General features: G+C 35.3%; 1 protein-coding gene across 1 annotated transcript; it reads right to left on the reverse strand.

Annotated features, from left to right (window-relative positions):
* Positions 1-2,143: 2,143 nt before the first annotated feature.
* Positions 2,144-26,015, reverse strand: LOC149804907 (uncharacterized). The gene is made up of 9 exons (XM_089945728.1): positions 24,850-26,015; positions 20,063-20,211; positions 11,402-11,537; positions 8,682-8,900; positions 7,314-7,514; positions 6,303-6,614; positions 5,549-5,854; positions 4,777-4,952; positions 2,144-2,288 (listed from the first exon to the last, which is right to left on the reverse strand). Exons 1-9 carry the CDS (start codon positions 25,073-25,075, stop codon positions 2,193-2,195), a joined length of 1,821 nt encoding a protein of 606 aa, XP_089801854.1. The 5' UTR covers positions 25,076-26,015; the 3' UTR covers positions 2,144-2,192.
* Positions 26,016-26,453: the final 438 nt, after the last annotated feature.

Genomic DNA, 26,453 nt, shown 5'->3' on the forward strand with positions numbered 1-26,453 from the left:
AAACAAAGTAGAGAGATCTTTCCATGTAAACTCTGACATCACCGTGACTCTGACTCGGTCTCACTCTTTCATGTTTTTTTTCAGGCTTGGAGGAGAATATCGACCATAAAGAACTATGCCTCAATACGACCAACGTACACAACTCATCATGCAACTAATCCGCATTTGTTCTTTTTACTTGTGGAATTTTCTCTTGACGCTTTACATATATTTTTCTTTTCTTCAATGTTATTTTGATGAAATATAATGATAACATTTGAGATATTTAACGGTTCAACTTAAATTTTCAAAATCCTTGGAGAACGTTACGATTCGAAAATCTTACGATATGTATTCTTTTGTTAAGGCCACTTTAATAACTCTTTTTGTTATGTAAAAAGAATTGATTTAGTCTGGATACATCAAGCTACTTCCTTTATCTTTTTACTTCATACATATAATTGGCCTTTTAGCATGAAAGCATGAAATTCACATTGCACAATGAAAATGACCATGGTTTCTTTTTATACTATAATGTTATCATGTTTCTGATCATAATCATAACAAAACGCTTCAATCTAGCACGGTTTGTATTTTTATTTTTTTAAATAATCACAACTTTAGTTTGTCAAGCACCGAAGATTGAATTAATTACATCTCGCGATGATGCTGGGGATTTATAGGAACACACATACATACATACATACATACATACATACATACATACATATCCATGCATGCATACATACATACATACATACATACATACATACATACATACACATCCATGCATACATACATACATGCATACATACATTCATACATGCATACATACATACATACATACATACATACATATCCATGCATGCATACATACATACATACATACATACATACATACACATCCATGCATACATACATACATGCATACATACATACATACATACATACATACATACATGAACAACTTACGTGGGAACATTTATGTGAGTATGAGCATATTAATATAACATTGTTCACTCTTTCTCGTGTGAACTAGAGACAGTGTCATAAGGTACTTAATGGCACGACTGCTTGGAATAAGAACAAAACAAAGTGCATCAAAATTAATTAACACGGCTTTTACATCCGCTAGAATTAAGCAACTAAAGCTTTAGGTGAGATCCAAGTTCCATAAATGTTTTGTTTCCAATTTTGAAAATGCACCAGTTTAAAGATTTATTGCCAAAACAAATATTAGCAAATTAAATAGCCTTTTCCTTTTCTTTGTTTTCTTCTTTATTCTTAGAACCAATATGTAACTTAATGTCTTTAGAAGGTTCTGCGTAGTTTTATTCATGCCACTTCTGCCTTGGTAGAAATATTCAAATTTGGCTTCTTTTTTTCATCACATCTGACAATTATGTTGTCGAAAGGTGTAGCTAGAATAGACATGCATGTTCAACAAGATTTACTCATGACATGCATTCCATATTTTCAAAATGTATTCAACTTAGTTCGATGCTCAAAGAGCAACAAATTAAGTACCTAAGTCCACTCGAAAGCAGAAATAATATTGCTACGTGATTTTTCAACAAAAGGAAACAAAATATAGCAGGCGTATCACTGACCATTGTGAACAACCAACAACCATACTCAGGGATCGAATACGGCATATCGGGGTTAAGCAGTATACAAATAATGTCAAATTTATCTCATACATCCAGCATTATCACACAGAAAAGAAGACTATTTGAGAATGTAAGAAGCGTCGAAATATTAGTATAACTGTCGTTATTTAAAGTTAATTAGAGTAGACAAAGAAATATCACTGATCACCTTCATGTCTCACTGCTACTTATTGAGCGAAATGGTGCACATTATTTAGATAGAGAGACGAGATCATTCCCTTTCTGATTGATACTGGGGTTCTTCTCCTTTTAAATATTGACATAGATGTGCATTTCATATGAGTAAAGAACACCACTTGATAAAGCAAAATATGAAATTCTCAAACATTATTTATTTAGAAAGGACGTTATTTACATTTCAAAATTAAATAACATACATACATACATACATACATTATTTTTAACCCTAGCACTTATCAAGAAAATTAGTGCGTCCCTTGAGAACAATTTCCAAACTTATGCACCAATAAAACAAACGATAGAGAAGAAACAAAAACAAAGAAAAGCTGTTTATTTTGGCATATAACTTGTTCACTGCATCGGTTAGGGATGTTGCAAGTCTGTAATCGTACTGGGCATGTTTTCGTCTGTAACGGCCACATCACTGGATTCAAATGCTTGGTATTTACCCATTTGCATCTGAGTATAAAACAAATACTTGTATTAGAACAGTAGAAATATAAGTTGACATGTATAATACATGGACTACATTATTGGCTACTAAAGTTTAGCTTTCATTAATTTTCCGTTTGAACGAATGAACTGTTATATTCATTTAGAGACTATTCTAAACGCTCTTGTAACCCGATTATCCTTTACAAAAGGCAAACAATTATATAAGACACACACAAAACATTAAACATAAAACGACGTTAATAAAAAGTATTCTGATGTTATATCTTGAACATTATTTACAAAATACTACGCGGGGATGTGCGCTTTTGGAGGACAAAAGATGCGCTTCAAGGACTCACTGAAAGTGTCCTCGAAAAAATTACATATCAACAGAGCTGCAAGGAAGACCCTTGCGAAAGATCATCCCTCCTTGCGCAGCAATATCACATCTGGTACCCTCGGAGCAGAACAGCAGAAAATTGCTGAGACGCAGAGAAAACGTGAAATTAGTAAGCCCAGAGCTGTCAACACTCTACTTAAACACCCACCCTTGTGTGCTCCACTTTCGGGAGATTTCCGTGCCGGGATTGGTCTTAACAGTTATTTACGTACACACTGCATGACAACAGACATCTAAAGCTATGAACGTGATCGACATGATCATGTGCAAAATATAACTTTTACACTTTTGTTATTTGAAAATGGAATTGAACCGTGTGTTTTTATCGAACGATCGAGGGAATTAACAACATAAGCATTAGAGCCTAGGAAACGTATATAACGAAGTAGGTCACTAGTGTCATGTGTGATGAGTGTTTGAAAATGACCCTTTACATTTTATCCAGGATGTAATATATTTTTGTAAACTTTTAATTGAAATTGTACTCGATGTTGTAGAAGTCATGATTAAGTATGTAAAATAAAAATTATCGATTTAAAGTGAAACAGTATATCCCGGCGTCGGATTATCTAAAAAATAGTTATCTTCCTGACAAATGCGATTTCCTGTGAAATGCATCTGCAAAGACTGTAGATTATTTATATATAATCACGTGTCCAATTGACCATGTGCCACCTACTCATCAGCCTTATTAGAAAAAGATATATGCTTACAAACTGACGGTACAATTCAATCTGCGACAAAAGTTTCATTCACATCCTTGAAACCTCGAATACAGCACCGTTGACTCCTTAATTTAACAGCTACAACACAACTATTTTCCATCCGGTATCACGGACATCATCATATCTGATGGACAGTACTTGCCAAATATGCCATACTTTACGTTTTAACTAGAGATACAGTCTTCCTCTTTAAGATTCGTCTTCATTACGTGCATTAAATTGTTACAGATTTAAAAAGAAACCGCGTACTATCTACCGTACAAAAACTGCATGTATCTCCGTTACAGATAAACATCTGAAGACATAGTTCCCTTATCTTCTCAGATGTCTAACGTTTACTACGTTTAAATTCTTTCATATATTTCCTCTATTTCTCCTTACTTTTACTACATTCAGTGCATTAGTTTTCGGTTTTAAATGCGCGAACACATCTTACAAATGTCAGGCACTAACTTGGATATAAAATACCCACACTCTACTCAGCTTATGTTGCATTTTGGGGAAATAATTATATTGTAATCAAACAACTGAAATTTTTACTGCACGTGAACTTTTCAGAGCCTTACAAACCATACATTTTTGCTTCATTATCTTATGCAATAGCCGAGATGCAGAATTGAAAAAATATGTTATTTTCTGTTTAGCTGTTAATGATGCTTCTATTATATGTACGTGGCATTCCCCACTGCACATCATTTCTTCAGGAAGAAATCACAAACCAAATATTAATTATTTTCTTGAAAACTACAACAGGACACAGAACAATAAGAGGTAATTGGCTGACTTAGTGTAATGATACCCATAAGTCTTCCTGACTCGTACTTCAGCCGAACAAATCTTTATGGAACTAATCCTGTGTATGCAGTTGCTCGTGTGTTTACATAAAGCAGTGGTAAAAAAAGAAAGAAGGAAGGATCTGAAGTTACCGTCGTAGATTTTGATTATCTAAAAACGAAACAAAAAAGTGATTGGAAAAGGTACTTGACAGACGAAGGTAAAACATGTCCAGAATACCGTATATCAGCAGCACCGAGGTAAAGAAAAATATTGCCTAAGTTACTCAAACGAGGCAACGACAGTGAATCGACATGGTTTGGAGGATTAGTGATGCCGCATCTATAAGTATTGAAGATCGACAAAATCCCTACTGACTGTATAAACATGATTGGTCCTGAGGTAGCACCAGTCGAAAAGACCATGAAATGCTAAACAAGTTGGATCTGTCTATTAGAATGAGAGCGCAATAATATGGCGACACCTCCAATTCATGATGGGAAGTTTCTTTCTCCTATCGTAGATGATTTGAAAAATGAAATGTTTGCACTTTATACCTCAGCACATGAAAATAAACAACCGAATTCATCATTTCATTTCCAGAACCATTTACCTCAGTGATTATGGTAGCGTCAGAACGTTCGCTGATATGCTTCGAACATTTTCTTCTTGTCCTTGTCGTGTAAATTATCGTCACAATGAGAAGTGCCAACACAATCACTGATATGACGGGAATGGAAACCACAATAGCAGTATTTGGATGAAACGCGGGTGGTCCAGCTGAGATAACTGAAATTAAATCATCCGTATGAAACATAAAAGACAAAAGTAGTTAGCCAATCGAAAATGATTTATCAAGGATTCGTCAGAACAAAATCTGCGGCCTAGTTCTATCATTTAACTTTTCTGTACATGGTACTGATAAAGAAAAACTAAAAATCAGAATCATATCGTCGACAATTATACTGCAATTGCTGGTCACAAAAGGTATTCCTTCCTAAAATTCGCAATGGAAGCGAAATTAACCCATAATTATTAGCTCTGTAATATGGTAACGCTAACTTTTAGATCGGTTTCGACTGAATATTAATCATCAGACACAGAATTTAGTCTTATTTTAAAATTTTAAATTTAATAATATTCATGTAGCTTTTAGTTTTAACTCATTTTTACAAGACTATATTATTAATGAATAAGAACTATGACACTTTCTCAAAATATAACTCACTAATGTTAGAACACAGCAGAAGGAAATTTAACATTTCTTGCTTTAAGCACGCGTCTTTACCGTTGTAATGTATTTCTACAAAAGCAAAGATTTAAAGAAGATCTTTGTTTTACTTGTACATTTATTTAGCCATTGATTGTATTCGTGTACAACATACCATTCGAATCTTTTGTGACAAAATGAACTTCGGTGGAATTAATCATGGCTCCATTATTCAGAAGAACCTCTAGCCAAATTACGTATAATGTGTTTTGTTCCAATCCAGAAATAGTGTGAAGACTTGATGAGCTATTGGTAATAAATGATGATATATTTTGAGACCTTGTCGCACTCCAGAGAATTTTCATAATAGAAGCTAAGTGGTCACGATATCGTGGAAGTATGCGTGACTCTATGGACACCGCAGTAGTTGATATTTCCAGTATGCGTAGAGATACTCTCACATTCAAATTTTTGTTTCTTGCTGTGAAAAGAACAAATTATGAGTATATACATTAGTAACGACAAAATCAATCATGCGGTAGTGGTTTATTGGGAGTTACAGATGGATTTATCAAGGTTATATAACATTTTGAATTTGAAGAAAATGACTTGCTGTATAATTCGCTTATTTGAAGATAAATAATAATAAACACACACTTTGAATGATACCGTTATAGTATCAAAAGCTAGTACAGATGCTTTTGCGGCAAAAATGATAACAGTGTAGGCTAAAAAAAATAATGTTCAAAAAATGCTGCCAAGGTACTCTTTCTCCTGATAGTATTTTCAAAATATTACGAATACAGGATAATAACTAAATATTTAATGATTTAATTATGTTTCCATGCCTATGTTAACATTTCTTGTTACCCAAGAAACAAAATAATGAAAACAAGTGATTGAGTCACAAAGAAATCGCAGTAACTTACATTTCAGCGTCGTAAATGACGTTGAGCCAGCAGCATAAGTGTTTACGTCATGGAACGGTGAAAAGAAAATGACTGCCTCATAAGCAGTAGAATGACTCAACCCCGAGAGATTAAAACATGTACTATAAAAATTCACATCCTGTATGGGCATCCATGTGTTAGATGCATTAGTCCTATAATTCAGAGTTAATTCCCCTTTGCTGAGAATATCGGAATCCGGAAAAATCCATCTTAATATGACTGCCGTATCTGTTACATTTTCAGCCCATAACAAGACCTTCTGGTATAACTTGACTGGGCTAGATGTGAGATCTGTGGCAAAGAATAGAAAGATTAAGTTTGAAAATAGATATACGTGTCAAAATTTAGAAGCAGTAGCCACCTATTTTATGACATATCTCTAATTACAAAGAACGCATGCTAGCGAAATATGTAATGTTAATGGAAATGATATATTGATTTTCATGCTAAATTTTCAATCGGTGAACATTAGAAATAAGATTTTTAATACAATTTGCTGATTTATTAACTTGTGTACTGTTTAGAAAGAGTAACAAGAAGAGTAAAATTGAATTTCCAGGCTTTAATAAGATAAACTAAGCACGTCAAAAAATCATGTAAATCTCATGTACCTATAAAAACCGCTTTGAGGAAAATCTACTCGAAAACTGACAACATCAATATCACCCGTTATACATGTACGTACAAGATAATATCATGGTCGTTATTCTAAGCGGAATACTAGATTCGGTCTGCTAATTTCATGAGCTTTAAGAACACATTTTGCTACGTTTCTACAACATTTTACAAGACATTTTCATAAAAAGAATAATTTCCGACCTCAGTTATTTCACACGTTTTATATAATTCTTTTTTTTTCATGGCACATGTAGTACCAAAATAAACTGTTCAATATAAAAATAAAAAAGTAGAGAGAAAATAATTAATCACGTGTCCATAATGCTAAACATTCTTGCCGAAAGTGCTAACCATTCATCCGCTGTGACTTACTGAAGTCTGTACATTCCCAATGACCACAACAGCTTTCGTTATCCTGACGAAAAACAGGACCGTCACAGTTCTGCGGTGGTTGCATTTCTGAACATACGGGCTCGCACGTCACACGACCATTGAAGCACTTGCATGCCTCCTGACACCCGATTCTCCACTGATATCCATGAGGCAGTTTTTCTCCCTGGTATTTGCAATCCACTGAAATAGAACATTTGATTTGAGTAAGTGGATATAAGTGATTCTCTCTCTCTCCTCTCTCTCTCTCTCTCTCTCTCTCATTACAATGCATATATGTGAACGTTGACCACCCTATCATTAGTTTACTAACAAACTCCCTTAGACCGAAACAAAACTAGTTACATTTACGACATCAATCTGAATAATTAAAGTAGAAAACTACTTTCCTGATAACAAAGAGATCGACCGAGGAATAGTTTTTTCTTAGATTTCTATTTCCCTGTTGTCTATGCTTTTTGCAAGCTCTTCGAAACGTAAATTTGAGGAGGCTATTCTTCAAGTTTACTCACTGAAAATGGTCTGTGAAGGGATGCAGCAGCGTGGTTAACCCTGAGTATACGCCATCGTTTGAGCGGTTTGTTAAATTTGAAGATGCTATTTGAGTACTGTATACTTGAGCTGTCTCCTATCTCTTGTTTGCTCTAGTGCGATTTGACTCCAAAAGGATCAAGAGATATGGCATTAGCTAATGTGAACATTAAGACCACGAAACAGTCAGAGACAAAGCTCATGACGTACAAATAGTTAACGTTAAACATGTGGCTAATGGAGTACCGAAAACTACGATAGATAACTTGATAAGTGTCGTGTTTATTTATGGGTAGAGGAACTACCCATGTAATCATCATTTCAAATACTTTTGTTATTTTGAAAATTAATATGACAAATATGTGCCGAAATAATTTAGCATACTTAAGTGACTAAGTATAATTAAGCATAAAGAAAAACATGTTATCTTACAAAGACCCCAAAAAAGGACTTGGCATTTTTTTCTGCTTATGCCTTTTGATTCAGAGCATGTTCAGGTTGAATTCTTCATTGACAGAAAAGTCATTAGGCAAAAGAAATATATTAAGTGAATGTACGTAATGATGGGACAGCTTTTTAGAAGAGTGTGAACATGACACAATTATGGCGCTCTTTTCTTGGACACAAAGATAGCTATAACATACATCCTAAAGTTGTATATAATGGTCAAGCGGTTGAAAAAATGTATGTTCCAAACAGAGAGACAAACGAATTCAAGGTCGGGTCAAGCTAATATATTAACAAAATATTCGACTTCTACAGGTTTAATTCATGATCTGACAATATATCGTGAATGCCATTTTGGAGTCATTTACGCACACTCGAGGTGGCAATCAATGACCGGACAACACGGGTCAGCGGCCCAATATTCATTACAGTCGTATCGGGGGTCTTGCAGCTTCCCTTTCTCTGAGGATGAACATACTGGGTCGCAGTGTAATTCTCCATCTGTCCGACATACACAGCGGTCTTCGCACTCTATTTCGAACCGTTCCCCGACTCCAATCCTCTTTCCATTATAAAGACAAAACTCGGCGGCTGTTGGAAAAAAAGAGAATAAATATTATTAGTAATAATAATAGTTGATTTTGTACCGAAGTCGAAGTGTTTACGCTTGGATTAATCCCCTACTGTGCTACTTGGTCATTTTAACTTTGCAAGATGTGTGTTATCTTTGTGTTGCATTAACAATAGCAATATCTACAAAAGTAAAGAAAACAAATCATTCTCTGCTATGTTGTTCATAACACATTACACGTGCGATTAAACAATCTTTCGCATCAATCTTTATTTATATAATCTGTCGCCTGCAAACTATGATCTTAGAGTTAAACAACGAAATTCCTATATTCAGAAACTTTTTCAAAAACATCAAACGCTAAAAAGAAAATGAACTGGTAGGAATGTGCAACAATTGTCGTAAATGTAGGCGCCGTCTTCAAAATTGTTTGTTTATAATGCCGAGCATAAAGGAATTCATATTTACCTCCTATCGGTTCATGCCTAATATTGATTAAAAATTTATTGAAACAATTATTTAAAAATAAGCTATGTAAACTAAGCTAATAGTCTGCTCTTGTAAGTAACCTTTAACAGCGATGATCAGTTGTCATCTCCATACAATTATCTAAGACGGTTTAATCTATAATCAAGCAACGTTCAAAAATACCTAAGTCATGCATTGCTTCATAAGTAACAGTGATCTAAAACATACCTAATCTGAAACAAATCATAGTGCACAAAAATACCATTACTTCAAGAAAAATGTGCAAAATCAGCAGTGAATGAACGTCAGGAAGAGTATTTAAAAAGATCTGAATATTAGTGTGCTGAAAACAAAGTCATTCATTGGTGACTATCATATCAGTCTGTACCCTTAAAGTACTGCCCATGCACGCTAAACACTAATAATCAAATAATTAAAGACCATTCTTTATTTACTTTTGATATGTTTTTCATACACTCGAAAACAGCACTTCCAACTGCAAGGAGGCTTTGAAATTGTCTGTCCCTCTGCAAAGTTTTCACAACCAATTTCAGCCATTTGGAGCCCAGTCAGGGCTGTGTAGTAGATGATGCAAAGTTTCGATGCTGTGCTCTTTCAGGAAGTCTGTCAAAACGGCAAATTTATGCACAAGTGCGTTGTCATGAATTAGATAACTATAGCAGGTACCTGCCCACAGATAGGCGGCTCAATAAGACTCCAAAATTTTGTTAACACTTTGAAGGTATACAAATGTCCATTTACACTATCTAAGTGATGCACCTGGAAGAACTGGTGTTTTGCATCGGGAAATAAATGCCTATAAAACTATTATCGAGCAGTTTTGATCATGTTTCATCACGTGTGACAATCTTACTCATACGCCTCAGTTCACTTTCTTCATATCGGGTGAGTGGCACTTTGGCATTTTCTTCATTTTCTCTCTTTATAACTGCTACTTATCGTTCACCAATTGCAGAAAACCAGAGCGCAGATCATATTTCATGGATTCGTGCCATTTATCTTTAAAACAATGAAATCAACTCAAAATTATAGTTATGCCATAAAAATACATCCACAAGCTTTATTGAAGTTTTTCTTGACATCAATCGGAGATTAGACTAAAGGCGTTCGGATTTTACACTATGCTCTCAGAACAGTTGTAGAAATTTCTCCTCTTTACACCATTTAACTACGTTTCGTCACACGCAGAGATGCCCGTCGTGCATTAGTCAGCTTCATTTGATTTTATAGAACGTTAATGAATCTATCAATTGGTATTAAATACATTCACGGGCTCAAAGAAACAAAAAAGCTCTACTACAAAATATTCAGACCTTTTTAGATACTCCTCGTATTCTTATAGCCGTGTGCATCAAATATCATAACTCTAGTCAAAATGGAACCAGATCTCAGCCTCAGAATAATGCTTAACTGTAAATATATTGATGTGTTAGTTGGTTGCTATGTATGTATGCATGTATGTATGTATGCATGTATGTCTGTCTGTCTGTCTGTCTGTATATATGTATGTCCCTATGTATGTATGTATGTATGTATGTATGTATGTATGTATGTAAACAGTTATTTAATTTTGAAAATGTAGATTACGTCCTTTCTAAATAAATAATGTTTGAGAATTTAATATTTTGCTTTATCAAGTTGTGTTCTTTACTCATATGAAATACATATCTATATCAAAATTTAAAAAGAGAAGAACTCCAGTTTCAATCAGAAAAAGAATGACCTTGTCTCTCGATCTGAACAATGTGCACCGTTTCTCTCAAAAAGTTATTAAAAATGTATGTATGTATGTATGTGTATATGTGTGTGTATGTTTGTATGTACGTGTGTATATATGTATGTATGTATGTTGGTATGTATGTATGTATCTTTGTATGTACGTGTTTATGTGTGTATGGATGGACGGATGGATGGATGTACCCTTTTATCTATCTGTATGTATTGTTTTATTTTTTATTTTTATATATGTATTGCTGTCTGTGCAACGTAATTAATATTAATTAATATATTTCCATTTACCACAAATATTTACCTTTAGTGTGGACCATGATTACCTCAGTAAGGACTTGATATAACCCTTTTAAAGGGTCACTCCAAGTTCCCACACGCATGAAATATATAGTGTCGGGAAGAAGGTTGTTGAGAGTGACAGAGGAATCAATTCCAACCTGAAAAAGTAGTTTCATTGCGATATAAACATGAGCCTCAAAATCAGAGAAAACTATTCACCTTATGTACATATTTTTCCAAATTTTAGCTGATGCATGAGTATAATCTAACTTGCAGTAGTAATACATAAATTAACATATTGGGTCCCAATAGATACATAAAATCAAGTCTTTCAATACTATACTAAATATTCGCAGATGCTGGAGCGTGGTGGTCTGTTATGTAGTAGACGTCTTGTACAATAACAAACATATCTGGAAAAAAAAATAAACTGGTAAATAGAAAGCGAAGGTACACTGGACAAATTATGTCATGACTAATGTGTCTTACAGTTTAATATTTTGTTTATTAAATCCTGTCATAACACATCCTAAAATCAATGACATCATGCCTTTTATATGCGAAACGGCAATGCTTTAAGTCATCTCTCTCCACACACACACACACACACACACACACACACACACACACATATATATATATATATATATATATATATATATATATATATATATATATATATATATATAATACAATATCTGTAACTAATTCTGCAAGATTTGTAATTCTGCGCAACGACACGTCATTTCTGTAAACATTGGGTCACGTGCTATTTTGGGTCAAAAAATCAATTTTGTATCAAGAAAGAACGATCTTCCTTTAATTAAGGAAAGTGATATTCATAAAGTGTACCAAAATATCGCACATTTATTATCTAAATGCATACGAAAATGTGATTTCTAAATGACAACATGAAGACCCACTCCGTGACCTTCTTGAACCTGTAACCCATAAAATCCTATGTACTATGTGACTTCTAGAACCATACAAATAAATACATTATATAAAAGATGTAAATGTATACCTTAAAAAAATTCTGCATCTTATTCCAAGTTTCCAGTTTAGCAAGAAGTTTTTCCACACGAACATAATCGTCTTCTACCCAACGTATCGACTTGACGCTAGAACTTGATTCCCATGAAACTCCCTGGCTTATAGTCTATTTCTATATCTTTTAGTAATTTTTCCCCATAAACTGGACATTGTAAACAGATTACATCCTATTCATTGCTGTTTCTCTTCCATATAATATCTTATTTTTTTATAAAACGTTGAACTTTTCTTAACAAAGTTGACAAGATCGGTTTAGTTTGCTTACTATCTCTTCCCATTTATTGGCATTGCTACGTTGAATTTTGTAAAACTAGCTATAAACCTGACCTAATTACTCAACTGAACTACTGACAGGAACAGTCCAAAGTAATGTATTTTATTTATATACCCCGATGGATAAACATTACATCTTTTCAAAGCTGTGCGCAAAATAGTCTGACATATCGCGAGTCATGAAAACACGGGGGTGGTATCATGTGTGTCCAAAATTAATAGTATTTTGAACAGAATATTTTGGTGACAATTGCCTCTTTCCAAATGGCAAGCATTGCAGTATTTTATTTTCGTCAATTGGTCGAATTTGGTATTCCTTTTGCTTCAGTATTGGAGACGGTAACCTTAAGTTTGCATAAATGCCCGACATCACTGTATATAATATGTGTTGTTATACGATACATGAACAACCCTAATAAAATCAATGGATTTTGTTGTTATGTGATTACTTGGCATCATTCTCTAGCTGGCATCATTCTCTAGCATATGGCTCTTATATTCCATTTTAAATGAGCACTCGTACAATATACTCTTTTTCTAACATGGAAAATCTCAGGAATATATTTTAAACTTACCACACCTGCTAAAAATACAAAAAAAATAGTTATATACGTTAACAAAAATAATAAATTTCAAGTCTCATTACTGCTCTATGGAACCGTTTCAGAAAACAACGTATGCCCAAGATTTTCTTTAAGTTTTTATGCACGACATTCGTACGTGATTACGGCTGTTTCATTAATGAGAATTACGTAGGTTTTTTTCTAAAATTCCCTTACAATATTACGTAACTTTACGCAAACCCATGGCAGGTATTATTGGCAAGTATTTTCCTGAATATCTTTGCGAAGAGCAAAAATCACAGAGAGAGGGTAATTTTGTCATCTGCGCTGACATTCAATTAAATACCGTACCATGAGTGGGTCATTCTCTAACAAAGCATTAGAACATAGGTATAAACTTTCTCTGAAAAAACAAAACAATATGCCAAGTATAGATTTTACTTTGTTGATTAGCCCAAAAAATTAAACAAGTGAGATATTAAATCAGGAAGTTTATTTAAATTCTTCACAAATAACGACAAAAGTTCTTACAAATATTAAATATATTGTCATATTGAATATACTGATGTTAGTAAAGAGATAAGATACTTACAAACCTAGGTCAATAGACTATGTTCTTTTCCATAGCTTCTATTCATTGCGTATATCATTTTGTTTCCGCTTTCTTACCTGCGACGTTGGAAACGTTTTCACTTTGTATTGTAATAATGAGAATAGCAGATGTCTTTTAAAGTTGTTGTTTTGGGGGTAACGCCATTTTTCAGCACATGATAGGCTATACATGGCGGTCAGAAAAACTGCTGGAGGAAAACCCGGGAAGACCCCAGTAAGAACTACCAACCCACGGGAAGATACTGGCAAGACATCCTCACGTCTTCACATTGATTCACCTCAGTACTTGAACCCAAGCTGGCAAAGGTGAGAGATGGCAGTGATTGGTAAAGGCGATCGCTTTGGATCATTCGGACACCCATGGCCCCGCTGTCCTTTAATAACTCAAAGAAAAAAATCAAAGTCTTTACTGTAAACGACGGGAAACTCAAATTATTAAATGTTTTAATAACTGCTAATAATAGGAATTCTGTCATGCAGACTCTGTGGTCCTTTCTTAGGAAAAATAAAGATAACTGTTAGCTGTTACGTGTTTAGGCTCTTTCAAACAGAAACAAGAAAAGAGTGAAGACAACATGCTTTGTAAAATTTAACAAATAATTTATTTCCCTAGAAAAGCAAGGTAAAAATGAGAAAAAGAACTTACGGTTTTACGAATCAAATCCAAATAATAATCCAAGAATAATCCATAAATTAAAAAATAGAAGTGCTAGTAATAAACAGTCTTAATGAAACTGACTTCGAATCTTTGATGAACCACAGAAAATAGTATTCCAGTGTTTGAATTCTGTGTAAATTTCGATAACTGTCTTTGTCCAAGAATTAATTTTGAGCACAAGTACTTCCAGGGAAATATAATCTCTTGGAATCCAAATAATTTGAAGAAAAAAAATAATTAGCCCGAAAACAGGTCATAACATAAAACACTTTAATATCTCAAGTGTTCAGGAAGGTATTGACTATTCTTTCTCAAAACATCAATAATAAAACTAGCTACGACGCAAAACAGATCCCCGGATGTGGGTCAATCCTCTGGAAAACCCTAATTGATACATATTGGTCACGTACTCCAAGAATGGCCCCGATTTCACTTTATGATTCTTACTCAGAGAAAGAATCAAAAACAATTTTTAAAAGAAGTTGTTTACTTCAACTCTTACTGGTTCTGAATCAAGGTCAAGAACTAGATCAGCACAAAGTTTCTATTATCAGTTGTTTTCAAAAAGGTCAGGTCAAACATAGCTGAACTGAATTCCAGTAAATAATGTTCCGTTACAATAGCAAGTAATGAAATAAAAAATATTAATTTTACAAACAAACGATTAAATTAAATCAAATATAAATTATATAAAATATACATAACATTAGCTAAAACAAGAAGCTGGTATTCATAAAAGGGACATCTATATTATTGAAAAAATTTAAAATGGAAAGATGTACCAAAAACATCTTGGTGATGTACAAAATAAAATCTTGGTATTATCCACAATAGTTGTACAGTATTTCTAAAGAGAGTCAAATATATTATTTCAACTGATTTATTATGATTTCATAGTGAGCTTAATAAACTATTAACACCCATTAAGTGTTCCTATTATCACTGAAAATTTATATTGTGATTATATAACAATCTTGATATAAATAACTAAAGAAGTCTTGCGTAGCCGTTGCCTTCGTCATGTTAGTAAAATGATGTTTATTCATCGACTTCTAGCTCAACAATCTCACACACACACACACACACAGAGTTACTCGTATGCGTGTTTGCATTATTCAATGCACAATCAGTACGACGACCACCGGAAAATCGCACAGAAATAGTTAATTTTATCAACTATCAGAATATCGACGTCTTTGTCCAGACAGAAGCATAGCTAAAAACATCAGGCGATGAGCCCAAGTGCGCGGATCTAACACCAACCGGTTACTCCATCAAGTCGTTCCCCCACCACTCTCACGGAGGTGGAATTGCTGTAATAAAAAAAATCCGTGATCAAACGTCGTAACCACACCACAACTTTCAACTTCTACCACATGTTGTTTGAATAAGTCCAAACCACACTCACACTGGAACAAAGGTCAGTCCATTTTTCTGCCTATACCGCCCTCATCCTAGTGGAAATAACAAGCTGACTGAATCTCTCTTTTTTGGAGCAGTTTTCGAATCTCCTGGAGTATGGAAATTCGATAGGTGGCAACCTGATTATTCTTGGAGGTTTTAACTTTCACTTCGACTGTCCCGGAAACTCAAACACATCAAAACTCCTAGATTCCATTAATCTTTTCAACCTCAAACAGTCAGTTAACCAACCCACCCGTAAACATGGTCACATTTTAGGCTGGATTCTTCATAGACCTGATGATAATATTCTACGGTCCTCCCTGGAATTCCACGAATTTGCATCAGACCACCTCTGCATTATATGCCATCTTGATGTATCAGTCCCTAACCCTCCAGCTTTATTTGCTACTAATAGAAATCTCAATATGATAAATAGAACCAATACATGACATCCAAGCAAACCTAACAACTTGCTTACCTCCTACATCGGAACAACTCGAAAACAGCCAGCGTTCATTGCTCGACAAACATGCCCCAGCCACCAAGTGCAGAGTATCAGTTAAAAAGTGTTATCCATGGTATAGCAGTGTTAGGGACCAGCTTCGCACTGCTACAAGAGACAGCCGTAAAGCTGAGAGGTTTTGGCTTTAAACCAGACTCACTATTCATAAGCAAATATATGAAGCCGCTAAGAAGAACGTTACGAACATAGTCCATGCAGCGAAATCAGCAAACTATGGTACTAAGATCATGGAACGTTCCAGCTGCAAAGAGCTTTTCTAGATTACTAACAAGCTAATGTCACAGAACAAATGTACACCACTTCCAACTACCTTCTCTCTAGTCAACCTTCCGGACCTGTTTGCAAATTAGTTCCGTGACAATGTACAAACCATCAGAGATAAGCTTGACAACACATTTCAATTGACTCGTCGTCACCAAACAGTTGGGATACAGAATCTCAGCGGCAACCATTAGCAGCATTTAAACCTGTCCCTATGGATTTAGTACGTACAATCGTGATGAAGAGTGCACCAAAGTTATGTGAACTTGATCTAATTCCAACATCATTGCTGCTTGAGTGCTTAGATATAGTATTGCCTTCACTAACTGATGTTATGAATACCTCTCTCTCTCATCCGGGGAATTGCCATCATTTTTCACAACTGCCATTGTAAAGCCTCTGCTGAGGAAACCAACACTCGACCATAACGATTTAAACAACTACCGCCCAGTTTCTAATCTCCCATTCTTATCAAAAATCTTAGAAAAGGTTGTTCTATCCCAGTTTGTATCTCGTCTAAATTCAAACAGTCTTTTTAGTAATGTACATTCTGCATATTGCCCTTGCCACAGTACTGAAACTACTCTTCTAAAAGTAGTTAATGACATTCTCTCTGCGTTGGATAGCGGAAAGATTACAGTCCTCACCCTCCTTGATTTGTCTGCAGCATTTGACACAATAGACCATGATATATAACTTCACCGTCTCCAGCATCCATTTGGCATTCATGATACAGCCTTAATGTGGTTCAAGTCCTACTTGGTCAACAGGGCACAAATTGTATATGCAAATGGAATACACTCCAGCCCATTTGATCTATGTTGTGGTGTTCCACAGGGGTCTGTTTTTGGACCTGTTCTCTTCATTCTGTACACTCAGCCGCTTTTAAGAGTGATAGTTCATCATCCAGTGTCTCACCAATTGTACGCTGACGACACTCACATATACAAATCTAGCCACCCAACTGAAGTTGATGTTTCTATCCAAGGTGTAGAGAAGTGCATTTCTGATGTGAAATCATGGATGACATGTAACAAGCTGCAGATGAATGATGATAAAACTGAGGTCATTCTGATCACAACACAAAGACTTTCTCATTCACATCCTTTACCTCAAACAAAAATGTCAGCAACACCAACACTAAATTCACGCAGTCAGTACGAAACCATGGTGTCACTCTAGACAGTACTCTCACATTGCAGCAACATGTCATGAACATATGCAAGGCTGCATATCTTGAGCTGAGACGCATCAGCTCCATTCGCAAATATCTTTCAGTTGATGCCACTAAAACACTTGTGTGTTCATTAGTACTTTCAAGACTGGACTATTTTAACTCAGCTATGTCTGATTCATCTCAATATCTACTCCAGAAACTTGAAAAAGTTCAAAACACAGCTGCTCGGATCATCCTTAGAGTACCATGATCAGAGCACACCACCCTCCTGCTCTGTACTCTACACTGGCTATCCATTCGATCCAGAATCAAACACAAAATTTGTTCTCTGTGCTACATTTCACTGACGGACTCCAGTCCAACATACCTATCCGACCTCACCTATGTGATCGCTCCTCTTCTGACAATCGTATACTCATTATTCCCACCTCGAAAACGAAGTTATATGGACAACGTTCTTTGCATACCAGGGCCCAGCAACGTGAAATGAAATGCCCACTGAACTTAGACACGAAGACACAGTGATCCCTTTCAAGAGTGCTCTTAAAACTCACTTATTTCGACTGCAAGAACAAACTTAAAGACCTAATAATGTTTCCTACCTTAAATACTTTCAGCATGTTTTTTATGTTTTCTAATTTCATGGTGTTTGTTTTTTGTAATAACAAAATATATATGTTTTTTATGTTACATGTGTTGTCTAATGTTGTAAAGCGCTTAGAGCTTCTAAAGATTAGGCGCTATACAAAGTCCTCATTATTATTATTATTATTATTATTATTGCGTCGTCGGCAGCCATCTTTTATCGTTGCCATCGTGGTAAATGTGACACAGTTTTACAGGAGAAGTGGGGCTTAAAACCCTGATTTGACTGGCCTAAGGTGGCGTAGTAAACATAGTTCCCTTTATTAGAGGGAGTTGTATAGTTTTGCGGCGTGAAATGCTAGCGGTACGTTACGGAAAGTTAATAAAGAGAATTCATGCAAATGTGCGGTTGGAAGACGATCGGGAAGTTGTGAGATCTGCGATCTTGTACTAATTTATGACTTATGATTTATGACTTCTATCAAAAATTGTGTTAGGGTTTGACACCGCTTGGTCAAGTAAAATCCCTGGATTGTTACTATCTATCTATCTACCTATCTATCTATCTATCTATCTATCTATCTATCTACCTACCTACCTATCTATCTATCTATCTATCTATCTATCTCAGGCAGCGCCGGATTAATGCCTTCTAGGGCCCTAAGCACTGAAAATATGAAGGTATCCTCTCATACAAAATGTGAAACTCAAATAAAGACAATAATAAAAACCAAAAGGAGAAAACATATCAATGTTGCCATAATTCCAAATCAAAATACTCGTTCATTCAGATTGATATCGTCATATATAATTCGTTCAGTTTTATCATCAACAATTATTCTGATTTTTTTCTCTGGTACTTATGCTGAGCTGGTGCCATGAACACGTGCTTAATGTGCTTAATGGATAAACAGGCATTGTTTTAAGGTTTTATTTTGGACATGGTGAAAGGGTGCTGCACCTCTGACAGTACCTGGGAGCAGCAAAATTATAAATCCTTCATTGAAAGCGCACACACAGACATGCACTGTATCTTGACAAACTGTTCAAGTCATTTCTGCCAGATATTTCTGTCCGTTATATTGTTATTCTAGTTTTTGTCGTCGTCATCTTCGTCACCGTCTTTTCTAACTATCTTGCTGGTGCCCTATTATATTTTTATGATTTATTATATACCTCCCATATAAAAGCGTAGCTTACGCAAAAGTCTTTCTAAGACTCACGAAATGTTCCTAAGGACATCTTTGTGAAACACACTTACGAAATAGGAATATATATTTATATAGATATTAAAACTTACGATGCATAAGCATACGTTGCATCGTGAAACGGGGCCCAGAACCTGTTTTAGCATATGTCGGTTTTATCCATGTTTGTAAATTGTGAAATTGTATATACAATGCATGCTCCGGTGACGACGAGCACCTCCATTTAACAAAAATCTTTGTACCTAACCACACGCTCATATCCTTTTTGAAGTTATATTTTACCTAACATGTCTTCCATATCTTCGGTGACTGGTCAAGAGAGGTTGCATCGAAGTTTTTTCAAAACAAAAAATGTTCATCTCCTACCTGTAATTTTTCCCACTGTGTTGTATCTGGGGTATATACTGTAGTTAATAGAATGATGTACTCGTACGAATAATGTTGTGGTTTGAAATCATCCCAGCTAAGAGTAAGTGACTTCATTCCGACGTCAATCGCCGTCAAGTTGTACTTTCCTATGCAGAAACAAGCAAAACTTAAATAGCAAATCTGAACGGACATTGAAATGCAAACATACATACATACATACATACATACATACATATGGCATCACTGCCAAGGATAGTTGGTGGGCGATAATAACAAAATGTATGAGATAAAGACACATCTATTTTTATTACATTATATTTTCAAATAATTTCAAGGATTGCAACAATCTGTATCACGAGCATTGTGTCAATCATTGCGTAATGTACCCTGGAACGCAAATTCTTTTGCATCATGCTGAAAACGTCATTAGAGTTGTGAATTTTTTTCACCGGATCGCATGTACAACGTATGCAAATTAAAATTGATATGTATCAACCATACATTGACCTATTATCGTGAGATTCGCGCTAGCGAAATCAAATGTGCATATAATTAAGTTTAAAATGTTCTCCAAAAATTTTAAGTCTATGTAAACGTGTCAATCATGAGTACACATGCGTATTGCGGCTAGGGCATAATTATACTCATTACAGAGAAACTTAAGGATAGAAAGAGAGGGCGCAACGCTACATGTCAGACGTGCAGTACATCATTTAGTCAAACTCTACTTCGAGGAAACATTTAATAACTGTTTGCTTTATCTTGCAGATAGTTACACTGCTCATTCTTAAGTTTAGTACCCTATTAAATGATTGTGTTATTTCAAGCGTATTTCTGGCATCTCTGCCCACGGATATATATGACTGCCAGGTGTTAAAATTCGTGTTGAAGCATATCAAAACTGATTAAAAGGAATAGAAAGAAAGCTATTTGCAACCAAACTGCATGGAGTTCCTGCCAGTAAAATCCATTAAAACGCAGATATGGCATGGTTTCATTTACTCGAAGTGCGGCGATATGTGCAGATCAGAGTGGCTGAGGTCAAAAGCAGATTGTACTTAACACGATGTCAAGAAATATCGAGATAATTATAGTATCAACTGCATCTTATAAACAGAGCTCTACGAGAAATGTATTTAAACACGTCAGTACTGGAATTCATAAATCAGTATATTTTACCAAAACATGTTGATCTGATTTCTTCAGCGGAACTTGAGTTCGAGCTCACTACTGAGGAGAGAAACATGTTGATCTGCTTGGAGAAAATTATAGTTGTATTGGCCGGAACAATGATTAACAATATTCCGATATTCAGATCGGGAAAAAAGATACAGCGATCATGTAAATCAGTTGATGCAACCCTATCCCACCCACCGGATGGCTCACTTTTTCTCGCCGACTTAAAATATTTATATGTAAGAATGTTTACCGACAGTAGCAAAATTGTGATTTAGGGATGGGTGGGCTAGAAACTATGTCGCCCTATCCGGTCACAAGCATAGTATTAATATTGATCATCTAAAATACGCAAAAACGAAAAACATAGTCCTTTAAATCAGTGCTAATTTTAATGGCCATATTTAGACTTTAATCGACATGATATGTATTTATACATATTAGAAATGGTTCTATCTTACGATGTTTGCACGCGAAAATTATGAGCTTAAATTAATTGCAAAACAAAACAACGGATTCCATAATCATTTTAGGAAGTATTTTTTTTCATCCTTTCTATTGTTCGCTTATTGTACATTCTGTACAAAGGTCTGGATTTTCTTTTTCTGTTGCCATATTCGTATTACCTATATTCAATATATCTCTTTTTAACATACGTGGGAATTGCAAAATAATATGCAGGTGTTCTACAAGAAGGGTTTATCGTTGACAATTTTGTATACAAAACAATGGATTATTAACATAGTCCATTAAGTTTCAGTTTACGTTAAATATAGTTTGTTTCATTAACTGATAAACTCAACCAGAATGAGCTTTACTGAAAGTGATTGACGTGTGTTTAACTTGCTTAAATTATCATCAAAAGGCTGAGAAGTGTGGAAATCAGGGACGTCATGGGGGTGGGGGCATGTGCTGTAAAATTGATGTAGCCTATATACGGAAATTAACAACCCCGTCAAGGTTTGCCATCCCCCCCCAGTCAAGGCTTGCCCCCCCCCCCCCATTTAATCAAGTTTTGCCCCCCCCCCATCAAGTTCCCCCCCACCCCGAAAAAAAGTTGAAATGGTGGAAATTACTTAGCAACTTACTCTTCCCGCGCCTGCTGTGAAATTGTTACTTTGTACATAATTGGGTAGTTCATAGTGTCAATATTCCCCTCCTCCTCCTCCCGTAAGGCTTCACTGTGAAATTCATAGAATTTTGTGTGTGAATCGTAACAGCACTTTTCCAATTATGATATGTCATCTGAGAAAAGAACTTCAATTAAAAAAAGCCGAATAGGTGTACATTCGCAGGACATCAAAGGCTGAAATGTTTTTCTTGAGAACATTTGCCTTTGGGAAACACACAGTAAAAATTACCCCATATACTGTTTTGCAAAACTGGGAATCAGCCCTGATCATATCTTTCAGAATATCTGAGACCTCCACCAGGAATCTCATATGCTAAGGATTGTTTGAGAAAGGATTGTCTAAGAAAAATGTAGCAATATAAAGCGGAAAAATAGTTGTTATTTTGTTTCTTTTCAAATAGCTTACGACTTTTCAACTCTCGTTAATTCTTTGTCAAAGAAATTTACAAACAGCAACAAACACTACAAAACAATTAACACAAAAGAGATGATTAAATTTACATTTTACATTATTTTGAGCCTAAAAGAATGATTATTTCAAAGTTGTGGACATCGCGCCTTATTGGTTTGAACTCTGGTGGTAGAAAGATTTATTTTCACACAAGCCATCTGTAACGTGTTACACGGGGCAAAGTTCAAGCCATTCTCAAAGAAATCAACAGTTGGCAAATTAAAAGACTGGTGGAGACAACAGATGCAGTACGTAACAAAACACTTGAAATAATCAAACACATTTTCAAGCACATTTGCATGTGTCATTTCAAAAATTCTGTGCCAGGCTATGACATACAACACATGAATGTAATGAACCTTGTTACACGCAAGGTATGAAGGAACCGCTCCAGAGGCTTAGTGGTTAGAGCGTCCACCTCGGATGCAGGAGTTCGTGGGTTCGATCCCCGGCCGAGTCATACTAAAGACTTATAAAAATGGTACTAACAGATACCTTGCTTGCCTCTCAGCATTAAGAGGATGGTATTAGGACTTAGTCGGCCTTGTGTCAGGATAATGTGACTGGGTGGGACATCATGCTACATGTCTGCGGCATGATGCCCCAGTGCTAGACATCACACAAGTTATGAAGCATCAAATATGTTGGAGTAAAGCAAACATTAAATATTAGAATGAATCTCCGCACATCAGATTGTAAAATAAATAATTGGAAAGAGGCCAAGTGGAGGAACGTTTCTCTTCCACTGGCGACACGTTTAATGATGTAATTCTAGGTTTTGGAATCTCCCAAACATCAAAATGGTGCACAGAAAATATGAAATTCAAAGAAACCCATTGATGTCGCCATCATTGTACACTCAGACTCAAGAAGAATGCATGGATAACAAGACATTTCCAAATTACCAAAAACATATCTTTCTGCCATTAATTCGCTTTCGCAAAACTACGATTTCAACATCCAAATGTAGAGAAAAAAATCCATATAATTATTATAATTTAACTGTTTAAGTTATGTTTTTTGTTTTTTCGTTTAGTCAAAACACTACTTTAAAACAAAACTGTACATGTTATTAATTAATCGGCAATGCAAGTAAAGGTTATATCTGGGACACAATTGTTATTGGACAGTTGTCGGCATCCCTTTATATGGCACAAATTTGTATTGCTGACATACGGCTTTGGATTCCTCATTTCATATTGCATCGTTTTTGTAAATACCTACAAATAATATAATTTAGATGCTATAAGTAAATTACTTTGTTGCTTTGTTCTTGTCTCGTTTGTGCCTTTGAGAAAGTAGTATCTTTATTCGGAAACTACTTGAGCTTATTTCACAACAGTTTTTTAATGTTGCAGTGCAACGTTTCGGGGAATTGAAAAGTGACACGGAATGAATATAAAAGTATATTTCAGCAATAAAAGGGACTTTTGTTACAGAAATACGTGATATTGTTGATATTTTTGGCATTTATAAATGTTATTTATTTCAATATGCACGATTTAAGCAACAACAAATGCACCTAAATATAGGTAAAGACAGCGCACATACGCAGCTATAATTCCACCACCACCACCACCGTACCATTATTAACCCCTAAGACAACCAAAAGGCTAAAAGTTGCACATACAGCCCAAAATTGTATCCAGCAAATGCATAATTTTAGTTTTAGAAGACACTCGAATATATATATATATTCATGCAAAGTCCGCATATTGGAGAGGATTAAATGTAGTCGTATGTTCGTTTTTCTAAGCAAAAAATTATTTCTCTGCGAAATTGAAACTCACGTTCAACGGCTTCAAAATACTCATTTGACATAAATAATGTATAAGCCAGACAGAGAACTTAAGCTTGGTAATATTCCATTGATTTATGCAACTTTTGTTAAATATCCAAACTTACATAATCGATGATGACAGTAATTATATGAGAATTACATATTTAACAAAATAAATGTCAACCTCCCAATTAGGTCTAAAAGTAACATTTTACTTAAGGGACGCGATACTTGTGTCAAATTACCTTCACACATTGCAATTGTTTGATTGCAGGAGAACCCCAGTTCTCCATCACAGCTCCTACCCGTGGAGACCCCACATGGACTTCCGTGGTTTCCAAGGCAACAACCATTATCAGATTTAGGTCTATGTCCGACACACGGGTCTAGTTCTGTGCAGTCTTCTGACCGACTAATTTGACATAAGAGTACGGTCAACAAAATGTACAGCATTCCCGTGCTTGTTTCCATCGTTGATTGCCAGTATCCTAAGGTCAGTAGAAGAAATCACCAATGTTGACAGAATTAAATTGTCCAACAGGTTGAAAGGTGCCGTTAAATCATATATTGCATATACATATGATCTTATGCATCCATATGTGCACTGTTATCATTGTATTCATAAATGATACGTTATCACTATCCTGAGAAATATATCGATCCAAGGTCTTTACATACTTTCCGCTTTTCAGTATGGACACAAAAATCTCTCTCTTTGGTTTATGCCTTTATACAACATAATTTCCGGGCTTCATTGTATCTTCTGTTGTTTGTTTTAGGGACGCTTCTTGACGATTATCTGAAGTATTGAAATCCTGCTGCTTCTGACCTCTAAACACAAATAAAATCACTATATCATGCTTGGGAAAATGTTTCTTCTCGTGAAGCAAAGATAATCGTGTTCAAGATGAGCTGATGATCTCTAATGTGCATAATGGAAGCTGCCTCTCTCTAAAAAAACATAACCATTCGATATATGCGCTGATACCTAGATTGCCATTCCAACTTATTCTAAACACAACACCTGATTTAATATACCTTTCAGAAAACCTGCCCAGATCAATTTCCACAAATTTTAAAGTGATGGACGTGATAATCTATCTCACACTAGCTCATTTCACTCGTTTGCCTGCTGTTTTCTCTAAATATTGTAATGTGAGAACTCTCTGCCAGTTGCATAACATAAAGTGGTTGTTCGTGCCTCAGTCCCGTCTATTACTCGCCATGCTTTACATTCTGGATAAGCAGAAAGGCAAACATTGGAAAGGTTACGTTTACACTTTGAGTCGTCACGGTTTACATTTGTATTTTAAATCCGGATAGCAAAGAGAGTAAGCTGACAGTATGTTTGTGCAGTATATTTACACAGCAATTGAAGAAAACAACAGTTTTCATATCTGTATATTACTGCCTACTAGTTCACATTGATTTCAACCAAACGTGTAAAATAAATTGGACTTGATCCAGCTGGTTTTACGTGTATTCTTTTATAGCGTCACGTGTACAGAAATATTGTAATTTGAGTAGCTACAGAGTGTAGATTTTATTTAATATTAAACAGAGCACTCTTCTGTATAGATATCTGGTACATAATTGTTTCACACAGTAATGAATCATATAAGAATAATTATCATATACAAAGGCTTTTGGCCTGATCTCTCAGGAAAACATTTGACCCACGGGCTCAGACTCTTAATCAAGGCATATATTAACGTTTGCAAAGAGGATGCCATGTGCGAATCTAGTATTCTGGAGAAATGGATAATGCTACTTCATTTTTTATGTACGAAAATTGTATATTTTTTAAAAACTTTTTTTTAAATCCAGAAAAGGGGGGCGGGTCAAGGAA

This window comes from Sinohyriopsis cumingii, chromosome 2 (assembly GCF_028554795.1).
Source record: "Sinohyriopsis cumingii isolate HCF-2022 chromosome 2, ASM2855479v2, whole genome shotgun sequence".
NCBI lineage: Eukaryota > Metazoa > Mollusca > Bivalvia > Unionida > Unionidae > Sinohyriopsis > Sinohyriopsis cumingii.

What these genes read in the sequence shown, in the direction of transcription:
- LOC149804907 (XM_089945728.1), bottom strand. Translation starts at nt 25,075, where the DNA reads ATGGAAACAAGCACGGGAATGCTGTACATTTTGTTGACCGTACTCTTA. An exon ending in AACAATTGCAATGTGTGAAG is followed by an intron (nt 20,212 to 24,849) that starts GTAATTTGACAC and finishes GTTTCTGCATAG; the next exon opens with GAAAGTACAACTTGACGGCG. An exon ending in ACGCTACCATAATCACTGAG is followed by an intron (nt 2,289 to 4,776) that starts GTAAATGGTTCT and finishes TTTTATACTCAG; the next exon opens with ATGCAAATGGGTAAATACCA.